The sequence below is a fragment of the Cherax quadricarinatus genome, chromosome 72 (assembly GCF_038502225.1).
Source record: "Cherax quadricarinatus isolate ZL_2023a chromosome 72, ASM3850222v1, whole genome shotgun sequence".
NCBI lineage: Eukaryota > Metazoa > Arthropoda > Malacostraca > Decapoda > Parastacidae > Cherax > Cherax quadricarinatus.
The window spans coordinates 3,104,213-3,120,128 of record NC_091363.1 but is presented as its reverse complement, the minus strand read 5'-3'; the positions used below and the strand labels follow the sequence as shown (position 1 = coordinate 3,120,128).

The following is a 15,916-nucleotide window of genomic DNA, read 5'->3' as shown; positions in this document are numbered from 1 at the left end:
GGTCAACCCTGGTCGTTAAGCAGGGGGTAAACCCAGGTCGTTAAACGGGGTTAGAAGCGTTAGTACAGACAGTGGCCACCAGGAATACATAACAATCAATTACAGTTATATTCACGAGGGAGCTCTCAACACAGCACCCGCGAAATGGTCGGCATGATCCGAGGAAGGAGTAGCTTCAGTTCCTTGGACTAAGAGCTCTGTATCACCCTCAAGGCACCCCACTTATTTCAGGGGACACAGGTCAATCTAGCCTCTCCCAGAGAGGTCACTTAAGTCATTATGGACACTCCCAGACAGGTAAGGTCACCTAAGAGGTCATTATGGATCCTCCTAAACTGGCAAGGTCATGTAGAGTCAACAGATAGAGAGACCTGGAAAACATGGTCACGTGGGCGACTCCCTGACAGGTAAGGTCAGAGTTCATGTCTTAATACAAACTTTCCTTCTTGGAAGAGGTGGAGGAGGAAGAGGTGTAGGAGGAAGAGGTGGAGGAGGAAGAGGTGGAGGAGGAAGAGGTGGAGGAGGAAGAGGTGGAGGAGGAAGAGGTGGAGGAGGAAGAGGTGGAGGAGGAAGAGGTGGAGGAGGAAGAGGTGGAGGAGGAGGAGGAGGAAGAGGTGGGGTGGAGGAGGAACAGGTGAGGGCGAAGGGGGGAGGAAGAGGCAGGGGGTGGAGTGACAAGAACAATGATTCAAATAACTGATGTAAAGTCAAAAACAAGAGTAATAACAGAAGGAGTTAAGGAAGTGTAGTTGTGTTTCTCATCCTTCAACTTCTCTTGGTCATCATGGCGCAGAATACGTCAATAAATATCCTACTGATTTTGAACAATTGTTATATCGCCGTTATGTTGACGATATCTTTCTAATATGTAAATCACTTGAACGTGCGCCATTATTTCTTTACCTTTGATATTTCCAGAGTTTTTCTACTCCCAGAGCCTGGCCCTGGGCCAGGCTTCACTGGTGACTGCCTGGTCAACCCGGCTGTTCTTGCAGTATTTAAATTCAAAGTACTCTAATATTGAATTTACGTTTGTAAATAAATGAAACATTGAAATTAAGACACATGTGCAACATCTGGGTATCTTTATTGTAGACGTTTCGCCATCCAGTGGCTTTATCAATACAAATTCTAGGACATAGCTTGAAGACAGTAGGACTATGTACAGAAGATGAGGTAATCAGTCCCTCAACCTAGGAGTAGGTGCGAAGAGCACCATAGTCGTGGAGATTCTGAAGCAGAAGAAAGGAGCCTGGCGCTTATATAGTAACGTCAGGTGTAGCAGACGAGGGCATATTCACTGGTAGGCGGGATTCCCCAGTGGAAGTAGGTCCTTCCCAAAGAGATGGGTTAGTTGTAGTAGTAGTTGTCGTAGTCGTGAAGGTTATGTACATGTCCTCAGAATCAAGATTCCATGATGTTGCAGTGTCTTAACATTCTTCAAACATGATCTATGTCTTAACATTCTTCAAATATGATCTATGTCTTAACATTCTTCAAACATGATCTATGTCTTAACATTCTTCAAATATGATCTATGTCTTAACATTCTTCAAATATGATCTATGTCTTAACATTCTTCAAACATGATCTATGTCTTAACATTCTTCAAATATGATCTATGTCTTAACATTCTTCAAATATGATCTATGTCTTAACATTCTTCAAATATGATCTATGTCTTAACATTCTTCAAACATGATCTATGTCTTAACATTCTTCAAGCATGATCTATGTCTTAACATTCTTCAAGCATGATCTATGTCTTAACATTCTTCAAACATGATCTATGTCTTAACATTCTTCAAGCATGATCTATGTCTTAACATTCTTCAAACATGATCTATGTCTTAACATTCTTCAAACATGATCTATGTCTTAACATTCTTCAAACATGATCTATGTCTTAACATTCTTCAAACATGATCTATGTCTTAACATTCTTCAAACATGATCTATGTCTTAACATTCTTCAAGCATAATCTATGTCTTAACATTCTTCAAGCATGATCTATGTCTTAACATTTTCAAAAATTAAATTAGTAAAATCCAGTCTTAGATCTAGGCTTGCCTTGACATTCTTAAATCATAATGGTAAGTTTTATGGTATGGTAAATCAATATTTACTGGCTGAACTACAATATTCTTTGTACCTGTGTATTATAAACCAAAATTTATTACCACATTAACTACGGAGCTCTTCATATATGATCACATTCCTAATTTGAATTTATATGACAACATTTTTTTCGAATGGCTTAAAAAAAAATCAAATTCTTGCATAGGTCAACAGCTGGACACGTCACTACCTCCTCCAGAACCAAAAATTACTGACAACAGACCAACTCTTAATTACCATACAATTTTCACATACAATAGTAGTTTTTATTACAAAAATAAGGTAAGAAAGCTGGCGAGGGAATTTTATCCCCAGGTTAGACTTAAGACAATTGCACTATACAAATCTCTCAGATTTGTATATATTTACTGAATTTACAGTCTTCTATTGTCTGTTATAACAAGGGTTTCCAACCTCATCTATGTCGGAGGGCATCGATACCATGCCTAACCCTTCTGGGGTAGGGTAGGTGCCTGAGTCCGAGCCTTTAGCTCATAAGACTGTCATTCCCATTTGCCCCCTTGGGGCGGGGACGGCAGACCAGAGAGGCCTAGCTAGTGGCTAGGCCTGGGGACAGTTGGTCCCAAAGATGAGGAGGTACTTGTGCCTCCTCCCATGGGAGACTTAGGTCTCAGACATTCCCTAAAGAGGGAGCCAAGGCCGGGCCACCACTTGGAAAAGGCCCGGGCCGGGGGAATACCGGCTAATCTTTAATAATAATAATAATAATAATAATAATAATAATAATAATAATAATAATAATAATAATATGTCGGAGGGCACCCTAAGGAATCAAATACAATGTGAACAAATACAGTACTGCAGGGTGAACAAACACAGTACTGCAGGGTGAACAAATACAGTACTGCAGGGTGAACAAATACAGTACTGCAGGGTGAACAAATACAGTACTACAGGGTGAACAAATACAGTACTGCAGGGTGAACAAATACAGTACTGCAGGGTGAACAAATACAGTACTGCAGGGTGAACAAATACAGTACTACAGGGTGAACAAATACAGTACTGCAGGGTGAACAAATACAGTACTGCAGGGTGAACAAATACAGTACTGCAGGGTGAACAAATACAGTACTGCAGGGTGAACAAATACAGTACTGCAGGGTGAACAAATACAGTACTGCAGGGTGAACAAATACAGTAGTGCAGGGTGAACAAATACAGTACTGCAGGGTGAACAAATACAGTACTGCAGGGTGAACAAATACAGTACTGCAGGGTGAACAAATACAGTACTGCAGGGTGAACAAACTGAACTCGGAAAATAACTTTTAATGCGGTGCATGAAATGCAAATATAAATTAAGCAATCATAAATGTTTTTGGTACAATAAAGGGGAACTGTGCTTTTCATCATGATTCTTCGAAGTCGTACCTCCTGAAGTCCCTTGCAGGTTTAGCGCTTCCTTTTAATTATAATAATAACCTCTTGAAATGCCATCTCGCAACCCCAGGTTGGAAACCTCTGATATACATGTGTCACAGCTGTAATGTAATGTACATTTTTACAACTGTGGATCCATATCTTTGAACACTTGGGCCCCCTCAAGGGAGGTTCCTTGACGCTGGTGAGGGGCTCTTGATCTAGGGAATTGGATCTGTGCTCCAGTTCCCTGAATTAAGCCTGAATACCTTCCATCACACCCCCAACAAGCTCTTTATAATCCTGCGGGTTTAGCGCTTCCCCATGATCATAATAATAATGAACACTTTCTCAAATTTATTAGAACTTGGCCATTACGAAAAATACATTTAATCTAGTTCTTATATCTGATTTTTCTTGATTTCCTGAGAATTTCATAATATAGTGAAAAACGATGTGTCAGTAGCATTGCTGGTTTTCAACTTCGTTATGCTAGGCCCACAGTTCGAGTCCTTGTTCATATGTCTATGTATGTATGTATATACATACAGGGATATACTAAATTTATATTTAAAATTCCAATCGTCTTCACAACGATGTTTCCTGTACCTAGATAACACGTGTTTATTTATTAGGCTGCATTTACACCACCTGGCGAAAAGTATTTTATTGTTTTGTACTGGTATTAAAACATACTCTGTGTATATACACTGAAAGATACACACTTCTCGGTGTATATACACTGAAAGATACACACTTCTCGATATATATATACACACCTATCAGTGTACATACACCTCGGTGTATATACACTTGATATACACCTGTCGGTGTATATACACTTGAGATATACACCTCTCGGTGTATATACACTTGAGATATACACCTCTCGGTGTATATACACTTGAGATATACACCTCTCGGTGTATATACACTTGAGATATACACCTCTCGGTGTATATACACTTGAGATATACACCTCTCGGTGTATATACACTTGATATACACCTCTCGGTGTATATACACTTGAGATATACACCTCTCGGTGTATATACACTTGAGATATACACCTCTCGGTGTATATACACTTGAGATATACACCTCTCGGTGTATATACACTTGAGATATACACCTCTCGGTGTATATACACTTGAGATATACACCTCTCGGTGTATATACACTTGAGATATACACCTCTCGGTGTACACCTCCCTCAACCATACTAAAAACATTCCTTTAAAAGCTTATAATTCCCACAATAGTGTATAGAAACGTGTGGGTAAAAAGTTATCGACCAATTCAGAAAAATCCTGTAGAAGTTGTATTATTGAACAAACAGGTTTAACGGGATTCCCACTAGTGTGAATTACGACCCTCCAAAATATGTATTTCTATACACATCAACAAAGCCATTTTGTTTTTTGTTCCACTGCGCAGCCTAGTTAACATGTACCTCAAGGGCCCCAACGGCAATAAGTCATTTGTCTGAACTTTTTTGGTTTATCCTAGGCTGCTATGAATGATAATCTATGTAACTGTATTTGTGTATACCTGAATAAACTTATGTAAGCATCTGAAATGTTCATGGCAACTTGAGGAGACGTGTTTTTGTTCATGGCAACTTGAGGAGACGTGTTTTTGTAAGTTTAAGAAACAGCTGGTGAAGATCACAGGCTGGAGACAAGTATTTATAGAGTATCCGGAGACGATGATGTTATTAATAGCAGTAATAGTATTAGTAGTAACAGAAGTACTAGTAATAGTAGTATCAGTAGTAGTAGTAATAGCAGTAGTAGTATTAGTACCAGTATTAGTAATAATAGTAGTCGTGGTAGTAATACTAATAACAGCATTATTATTAGTAGTAGTAGCATTAGCAGCACCAGTACTACTATTAATATTAGTAGTAGTAGTAGTAATATAATAATAAGTATTAGTAGTAGATCAGCAGCAGTAGTAGTAGTGGTATTAATAGTATTAGCAGTAATAGCAGCAGCAGCATTATTTGTAGTAGTAGTAGTATATGCACAAGTAAGCGCTAAGGCCGTAAGGGGTCATACACAGCCTTGAGAATGGCAGGTATACAGCTATGAAGTCCTCCAGCAGCATGAAGGGGCAAGAGTAACCTACGAGGCTAGTATGATTTTCTTTTCCTGCGAGACTATATATACCTGGAGTATACCTGGAGATGGTTCGGGGGTCAACGCCCCCGCGGCCCGGTCTGTGACCAGGCCTCGTATATTTAGTTAATTAACATGCTAGCCAAGGATGCATATAAATCAGTGATCGTATCTAAAAATAATCAAAGTTCCTACTTCCCAGCAATACCCGAGACTCAGAAATATTAATTACAACCAGTCCATCACCACAAATTATGTTTTTTTATTAATATTATTATTATTATTATTTACATTATTATTAGCATTATTGTTTGCATTATTATCATCATTATTATTACTATTATTATTGATATACTAACTGTGATGCGCCCAAACATCGTGGGGTTTCCAACGATTTACAGGAAAACAACGTTCCACCGCTGCCAGACCTGACCCTCCCATTATAAACTTTTTTTTATCATTAATGCACGTAACTCATTTTCAAGTTAATTCATTTTCAAGTAACCCAGAATGGACCCGGTTTCAATCCCGGGTGAGTTGACTCGACCGAGCAAGTCGCCGCCTCACATGTGATACCCTTCTTCGCCTAGCAGTAAATAGGGTACTGCGTTAATCTACTGTTGTGGGTGACATCCTTACACAGGGTTGGGTTTTTTTAAAGTAGCTGAGCTAGGCTAACAGCTCTTAAACTGGAAATTCATAGGTGTAAGTTTATTTAGGCACAGGTACACATAAGTACAATTATTATACATAGTGTAAATTACCTTGGATAACCTCTCAAAAAAGTCAAAGTGACTAATTTCCTGGAATACGTTAACTAATATTTAATTAACTTCGTTCCGGGCTTAGCTCGTGCAGAAACTGACGAACTGTAGCAGAGTGGAAAACAAACTCATGTGCAAAACGGGTTGTGAATTGTTCAAACCAGCAGAGCGAGTAGTTACCTAGCCCACCCCCAAACATGTTCCCAAGCCTTGAAGGATCCTGCCTGCGCTGCCTACACTCACATACTACTTGTAGATTCCCAATGGTTATCATTATCATTATTTTTGAAAGGGGTTGACTGGTAAGCTAGTAGAAGGCCTCAGTCAGATAACCAAAAGCTCCAGCTGCGGGTCATGATATAAGGCCCGCGTCAGGAAACACCTGTCTCTCTTTCCTGGCAAACCTTACCTAACCTAACCTAGGATCAATGGTGCAAAAATAACACCCTACAAGGGTATATATACCAAGAGGTGTGCATCTTTCGGTTTATATACACCAATAAGTGTATCCTCAGTGTATATACACAAGTGTATATACGGACCTGCAAGTACAACCTAGCCAACAATCTCCACCTGACTCTCCACTATATATACTCATGTACTCTTTACTCAGGTAGACCTGTTTGTGACATGTTAAAGGTCACTGTGTGGGAGAAGCGTAGTCAATAAAGGATCACATTATACTGCATTTGTGTCTGTTTTTCCATCGTGTGGGTATTTTATACCATTTATTGCCACACGATAATTATATTAGCTCACTGGTGGCCATCACCCGTGACTTGCATTCTTTACTATTTATACTGAACTTTCTCACTCTTTTTTCATTATTTGGAGTGACCAAGGTCCCAGGACCGTAACCTAGCCATCAAATATGTCCTCGAACGAATACATTTACGTCTTGCATTCCATATTTTCTGTATACTTGTATCTTCCAATATCTTTTATTTATTAAATGTATCCTTAATAACCAATCGTAGGATAGAGTTAAATTTAACAAAATCACATTTAACATGACTCGCAGCAATGGATTTAAATTAGACAAATTTAGATTTAGAAGGGATATTGGGATGTACTGTGTTGGCAATAGAGTTGTAGATGAGTGGAACAAACCTATATTTAAAGCTACCCAAAGCTGCGGTAAGAACTTCGGATAGTTTTAAATACAGGTTGGATGGAAACATGAGTGGGTGAGTTGGACTTGCCTAGTATGGGCCTATTGGCCCATGCTAGGCAAAACTCTTCCAGGCTGAGGGACTGACCGCCTCAAAACTACGTCTTTAAGGGTGATGGACTGATTACATCGATTAAACATCTGCTTCTGCTGCTTCCCCTGTACTTGGCTGAAGAAGCCTAATGTGTAGGCGAAACGTTTCGGAATAAAGATGTCTAACTGTAGCACGTGTATCTTATCAGCAGGCCTACTTGCAAGGGTCATTTGGTATTATGTTCTTAAACCTAAAAATAATAAAAACCCATAGAAAATGTAAGTGTCAGTAATTATTATTATAATCAAGGGGGAAGCGCTAAACCCGGAGGATTATACAGCGCCTGGGGGGGGGGGGGATGTGGAAGGCATTCAGGCTTAATTCGGGGAACTGGAGCACAGATCCAATTCCCTAAATGAAGAGCCCCTCACCAACATCAAGGAACCTTCCTTGAGGGGTGTGTCAGTAATGAAAGTGAGTGCGGTACGTGGGTGAAAATGACTGACACGTCCACCAAGGTGGGTGTAACTATGACAAGGGAAAAAAATATGGCTTTCGAGATCTTAACGACGAGACTAGGAACGTCAGACACCCGGCAGACGGCGACCAGTAACACTGCAGTAATAAACAGGAAGACAACATGGGTGAAAACCAGGTCAAGACCAGGTGGAAACCAAGACCAGGTGAAGACTAGGTGAAAACCAGGTGGAAACCAAAACCAGGTGAAAAATAGGTGAAGACTGGGTGAAAACCAGGTGGAAACCAAGACCAGGTGAAAAATAGGTGAAACCAGGTCAAGACCAGGTGGAAACCAGGTGAAAAATAGGTGAAGACTAGGTGAAAACCAAGTGGAAACCAAGACCAGGTGAAAAATAGGTGAAACCAGGTCAAGACCAGGTGAAAAATAGGTGAAAAATAGGTGAAGACTAGGTGAAGACCAGGTGAGGACCAGGTGAAAACAGTGAAGTATGGCTTGAGGGCCGAGAATTGCTCTGGGAATTACGTTCCTCTTTGTTCTCTTTATTGAACCACAAATAAAGGAAAGTCCGGGGAAAAGGCTCAAAGAGAGGAGGGAAGGAAGGAGAAAGAAGGGGAGGGATGAGAGAAAGAGAAGCAGAGAAGTGAGAAAATGACAAAGCGAAGAGAAAGAAGCCAGAAAGGATAAATAAAAGAAATGGAGCAAAAATGAAAGGTGAAAGGGAGGAGAGAGGAACTAGAGGAGAGAAAAGGATTATTATTATTATTATACTCGTAACCAAGCTCTGACCACAAAAGGAAAAGTGACAACAGAAAACAGGGAAAAAATTATGCCTATTCATTTCGGAGAAGCGCCTTTTGACAGCCTACACACACAAAAAAAAAATCCTCAATATGCACTAATAAACCTATTGAACCTTTGATTTATATACGAAATATGCACAAATATGCGTTCGTATATACGTCATGACAAAATCCAGGCGCTGCAAAGGCCTACTGGCCCATACAAAGCACGTCCTTCTCAAAACGGAACCTCACAAAATTCCCAAGGCCAAAATAAATGTTATATTTGCCATTTGTGGTAAAATCAGAATTTCTTCCTTGTGATCGCTGGTTGTGGGATGGACAAGGCACCTTGATGGTTTTTTTGAGCTCTGATGTGAGCCTAAATAGCAAGTGTTCTTACCTGTAAAGAGAGGGAAGGTGGCCATGAGGAGGAGGAGGAGAGGCTGCGAGTTCATCGAGATGCTGAGAGAGGAGAGCGTGTTGTAGTGGGAGGACAACCAGTGTACGTCCACCCTCTGTGATGCTTCCACACACACTGACTCGGAGCTGTTGTGTGGTGGTGGTGGTGCAACCCCCCCCCCAGCACCTGACTACCCTCCCTTCCAGCACCTGACTACCCTACCCCCAGCACCTAACTACCCTCCCTTCCAGCACCTGACTACCCTCCTCCCAGCACCTGACTACCCTCCCTCCCAGCACCTGACTACCCTCCTCCCAACACCTGACTACCCTCCCTCCCAGCACATGACTACCCTCCCTCCCAGCACATGACTACCCTCCCTCCCAGCACCTGACTACCCTCCCTCCCAGCACCTGACTACCCTCCCTTCCAGCACCTGACTACCCTCCTCCCAGCACCTGACTACCCTCCCTCCCAGCACCTGACTACCCTCCTCCCAACACCTGACTACCCTCCCTCCCAGCACATGACTACCCTCCCTCCCAGCACCTGACTACCCTCCCTCCCAGCACCTGACTACCCTCCCTCCCAGCACCTGACTACCCTCCCTCCCAGCACCTGACTACCCTCCCTCCCAGCACCTGACTACCCTACCCCCAGCACCTGACTACCCTCCCTCCCAGCACCTGACTACCCTCCTCCCAGCACCTGACTACCCTCCCTCCCAGCACATGACTACCCTCCCTCCCAGCACCTGACTACCCTCCCTCCCAGCACCTGACTACCCTCCCTCACAGCACCTGACTACCCTTCTCCCAGCACCTGACTACCCTCCCTCCCAGCACCTGACTACCCTCCCTCCCAGCACCTGACTACCCTCCCTCCCAGCACCTGACTACCCTACCTCCCAGCACCTGACGACCCTCCTCCCAGCACCTGACTACCCTCCCTCCCAGCACCTGACTACCCTCCCTCCCAGCACCTGACTACCCTCCTCCCAGCACCTGACTACCCTCCCTCTCAGCACCTGACTACCCTCCCAGCACCTGACTACCCTCCCACCAGCACCAGACTACCCTCCCTCCCAGCACCTGACTACCCTCCTCCCAGCACCTGACTACCCTCCCTCCCAGCACCTGACTACCCTCCTCCCAGCACCTGACTACCCTCACTCCCAGCACCTGACTACCCTCCCTTCCAGCACCTGACTACCCTCCCTCCCAGCACCTGACTACCCTCCCTCCCAGCACCTGACTACCCTCCCACCCAGCACCTGACTACCCTCCCTCACAGCACCTGACTACCCTTCCTCCCAGCACCTGACTACCCTCCTCCCAGCACCTGACTACCCTCCTCCCAGCACCTGACTACCCTCCCTCCCAGCACCTGACTACCCTCCTCCCAGCACCTGACTACCCTCCCTCCCAGCACCTCACTACCCTCCCTCCCAGCACCGGACTACCCTCCTCCCAGCACCTGACTACCCTCACTCCCAGCACCCTACCCTCCCTTCCAGCACCTGACTACCCTCCCTCCCAGCACCTGACTACCCTCCCCCCAGCAGCACCTGACCTGACCCTCCCTCCCAGCACCTGACTACCCTCCCTCTGACTACCCTCCCTCCCAGCACCTGACGACCCTCCTCCCAGCACCTGACTACCCTCCTCCCAGCACCTGACTACCCTCCCTCCCAGCACCTGACTACCCTCCCGCCCAGCACCTGACGCACCTGACTACCTTCCCCCCCAGCACCTGACTACCCTCCCTCCCAGCACCTGACTACCCTCCCTCCCAGCACCTGACTACCCTCCTCCCCAGCACCTGACCACCCTCCTCCCAGCACCTGACGACCCTCCCTCCCAGCACCTGACTACCCTCCCTCCCAGCACCTGACTACCCTCCCCCAGCACCTGACTACCCTCCCTCCCAGCACCTGACAACCCTCCCTCCCAGCACCTGACTACCCTCCCTCCCAGCACCAGACTACCCTCCCTCCCAGCACCTGACTACCCTCCCTCCCAGCACCTGACTACCCTCCCTCCCAGCACCTGACTACCCTCCCTCCCAGCACATGACGACCCTCCCACCCAGCACCTGACTACCCTCCCTCCCAGCACCTGACTACCCTCCCTCCCAGCACCTGACTACCCTCCCTCCCAGCACCTGACTACCCTCCCTCCCAGCACCTGACTACCCTCCCCCCCAGCACCTGACAACCCTCCCTCCCAGCACCTGACTACCCTCCCTCCCAGCACCTGACTACCCTCCCTCCCAGCACCTGACTTCCCTCCCAGCACCTGACTACCCTCCTCCCAGCACCTGACTACCCTCCTCCCAGCACCTGACTACCCTCCCTCCCAGCACCTGATGACTCTCCTCCCAGCACCTGACTACCCTCCTCCCAGCACCTGACTACCCTCCCTCCCAGCACCTGACTACCCTCCCTCCCAGCACCTAACAACCCTCCCTCCCAGCACCTGACTACCCTCCCTCCCAGCACCTGACGACCCTCCCCCCAGCACCTGACTACCCTCCCTTCCAGCACCTGACTACCCTCCCTCCCAGCACCTGACTACCCTCCCCCCCAGCACCTGACTACCCTCCCAGCATCTGACTACCCTCCCTCCCAGCACCTGACGACCCTCCTCCCAGCACCTGACTACCCTCCTCCCAGCACCTGACTACCCTCACTCCCAGCACCTGACTACCCTCCCTCCCAGCACCTGACTACCCTCCCTCCCAGCACCTGACTACCTTCCCCCCCAGCACCTGACTACTCTCCCTCCCAGCACCTGACTACCCTCCCTCCCAGCACCTGACTACCCTCCCCCCAGCACCTGACTACCCTCCCTCCCAGCACCTGACTACCCTCCCTCCCAGCACCTGACTACCCTCCCCCCAGCACCTGACTACCCTCCCAGCATCTGACTACCCTCCCTCCCAGCACCTGAATACCCTCCCTCCCAGCACCTGACTAACCTCCCTCCAAGCACCTGACTACCCTCCCCCCAGAACCTGACTACCCTCCCTCCCAGCACCTGACTACCCTCCCTCCCAGCACCTGACTACCCTCCCCCCCAGCACCTGACTACCCTCACTCCCAGCACCTGACTACCCTCCCTCCCAGCACCTGACTACCCTCCCTCCCAGCACCTGACTACCCTCCCCCCAGCACCTGACTACCCTCCCTCCCAGCACCTGACTAACCTCCCTCCCAGCACCTGACTACCCTTCCCCCAGAACCTGACTACGCTCCCTCCCAGCACCTGACTACCCTCCCTCCCAGCACCTGACTACCCTCCCAGCACCTGACTACCCTCCCAGCAACTGACTACCCTCCCTCCCAGCACCTGACTACCCTCCTCCCAGCACCTGACTACCCTCCCTCCCAGCACATGACTACCCTCCCTCCCAGCACCTGACTGCCCTCCCCCCCAGCACCTGACTACCCTCCCTCCCAGCACCTGACGACCCTCCCTCCCAGCACCTGACTACCCTCCAGCCCAGCACCTGACGACCCTCCTCCCCAGCACCTGACGACCCTCCCCCCAGCACCTGACTACCCTCCCTCCCAGCACCTGACGACCCTCCTCCCCAGCACATGACGACCCTCCCCCCAGCACCTGACGACCCTCCCTCCCAGCACCTGACTACCCTCCCTCCCAGCACCTGACTACCCTCCTCCCCAGCACCTGACGACCCTCCCCCAGCACCTGACTACCCTCCCTCCCAGCACATGACGACACTCCTCCCAGCACCTGACGACCCTCCCTCTCAGCACCTGACTACCCTCCTCCCAGCACCTGACTACCCTCCCTCTCAGCACCTGACGACCCTCCTCCCAGCACCTGACTACCCTCCTCCCAGCACCTGACTACCCTCCCTCCCAGCACCTGACTACCCTCCCTCCCAACACCTGACTGCCCTCCTCCCAGCACCTGACTACCCTCCTTCCCTGCACCTGACGACCCTCCCTCCCAGCACCTGACTACCCTCCCTCCCTGCACCTGACGACCCTCCCTCCCAGCACCTGACTACCCTCCCCCCCAGCACCTGACGACCCTCCCCCCCAGCACCTGACGACCCTCCCCCCAGCACTTGACGACCCTCCCCCAGCACCTGACGACCCTCCCTCCCAGCACCTGACTACCCTCACCCCCAGCACCTGACGACCCTCCTCCCCAGCACCTGACGACCCTCCCCCCAGCACCTGACTACCCTCCCCCCAGCACTTGACGACCCTCCCCCAGCACCTGACGACCCTCCCTCCCAGCACCTGACTACCCTCAGCACCTGACGACCCTCCTCCCCAGCACCTGACGACCCTCCCCCAGCACCTGACTACCCTCCTCCCAACACCTGACGACTCTCCTCCCAGCACCTGACGACCCTCCCCAGCACCTGACTACCCTCCCTCCCAGCACCTGACTACCCTCCCTCCCAGCACCTGACGACCCTCCCTCCCAGCACCTGACTCCCCTCCCTCCCAGCACCTGACTACCCTCCCTCCCAGCTCCTGACAACCCTACCTCCCAGCACCTGACGACCCTCCTCCCAGCACCTGACTACCCTCCCTCCCAGCATCTGACGACCCTCCTCCCCAGCACCTGACGACCCTCCCCTCAGCACCTGACTACCCTCCCCCAGCACCTGACGACCCTCCTCCCAGCACCTGACGACCCTCCCTCCCAGCACTTGACGACCCTCCCTCCCAGCACATGACGACCCTCCTCCCAGCACCTGACGACCCTCCCTCCCAGCACCTGACGACCCTCCCAGCACCTCCCAGAATCTGATGACCCTCCCCCAGCACCTGACTACCCTCCATCCCAGAACCTGACGACCCTCCCCCCAGAACCTGACTACGCTCCCTCCCAGCACCTGACTACCCTCCCTCCCAGCACCTGACTACCCTCCCCCCAGCACCTGACTACCCTCCCAGCATCTGACTACCCTCCCTCCCAGCACCTGACTACCCTCCCTCCCAGCACCTGACTAACCTCCCTCCCAGCACCTGACTACCCTCCCCCCAGAACCTGACGACCCTCCCTCCCAGCACCTGACTACCCTCCCTCCCAGCACCTGACAACCCTCCCCCCCAGCACCTGACTACCCTCCTCCCAGCACCTGACTACCCTCCCTCCCAGCACCTAACAACCCTCCCTCCCAGCACCTGACGACCCTCCCCCCAGCACCTGACAACCCTCCCCCCAGCACCTGACTACCTCCCTGCCCACCTGACTACCTTCCCCCAGACCTGACTACGCTCCCTCCCAGCACCTGACTACCCTCCCTCCCAGCACCTGACTACCCTCCCCCCAGCACCTGACTACCCTCCCCAGCATCAGACTACCCTCCCTCCCAGCACCTGACTACCCTCCTCCCAGCACCTGACCCCCTCCCTCCCAGCACCTGACTACCCTCCCTCCCAGCACCTGACTGACCCTCCCCCCCAGCACCTGACTACCCTCCCTCCCAGCACCTGACTACCCTCCCTCCCAGCACCTGACTACCCTCCTCCCAGCACCTGACGACCCTCCCCCCAGCACCTGACTACCCTCCCCCAGCACCTGACTACCCTTCCTCCCAGCACCTGACTACCCTCCCTCCCAGCACCTGACGACCCTCCTCCCAGCACCTGACGACCCTCCTCCCAGCACCTGACTACCCTCCCTCCCAGCACCTGACGACCCTCCTCCCAGCACCTGACGACCCTCCCAGCTCCTAACTACCCTCCCAGCACCTGACTACCCTCCTCCCAGCACCTGACTACCCTCCTCCCAGCACCTGACTACCCTCCCTCCCAGCACCTGATGACTCTCCTCCCAGCACCTGACTACCCTCCTCCCAGCACCTGACTACCCTCCCTCCCAGCACCTGACTACCTTCTGTCCCAGCACCTGACTACCCTCCTCCCAGCACCTGACTACCCTCCTCCCAGCACCTGACAACCCTCCTCCCAGCACCTGACGACCCTCCCTCCCAGCACCTGACGACTCTCCTCCCAGCACCTGACTACCCTCCTCCCAGCACCTGACTACCCTCCCAGCACCTGGCTACCCTCTGTCCCAGCACCTGACTACCCTCCCAGCACCTGACTACCCTCCCTCCCAGCACCTGACTAACCTCCTCCCCACCTGACTACCCTCCTTCCAGCACCTGACTACCCTCCCTCCCAGCACATGACTACCCTCCCTCCCAGCACCTGACTACCCTCCCCCCCAGCACCTGACTACCCTCCCAACACCTGACTACCCTCCCCCCCAGCACCTGACTACCCTCCCAGCACCTGACTACCCTCCTTCCCAGCACCTGACTACCCTCCCTCCCAACACCTGACTGCCCTCCTCCCAGCACCTGATTACCCTCCCTCCCTGCACCTGACGACCCTCCCTCCCAGCACCTGACTACCCTCCCCCCAGCACCTGACGACCCTCCTCCCCAGCACCTGACGACTACCTCCCCCCAGCACCTGACGACCCTCCCAGCACCTGACTACCCTCCCTCCCAGCACCTGACTACCCTCCCTCCCAGCACCTGACTACCCTCCCTCCCAGCACCTGACGACCCTCCTAACCAGCACCTGACGACCCTCCCCCCAGCACCTGACGACCCTCCCTCCCAGCACCTGACTACCCTCCCCCCAGCACCTGACGACCCTC

The 15,916-nt window shown here is 50.4% G+C and overlaps 1 protein-coding gene across 1 annotated transcript in view; it reads right to left on the bottom strand.

Annotated features, from left to right (window-relative positions):
- LOC128701433 (uncharacterized) overlaps positions 1-9,390 on the bottom strand; it is a 61,993-nt gene extending 52,603 nt beyond the window's left edge. The window contains exon 1 of the mRNA XM_070100296.1: positions 9,255-9,390. Coding sequence (XP_069956397.1) covers positions 9,255-9,309 — 55 coding nt within the window. The 5' untranslated portion in view covers positions 9,310-9,390. The remainder of the gene's footprint in view (positions 1-9,254) is intronic.
- Positions 9,391-15,916: the final 6,526 nt, after the last annotated feature.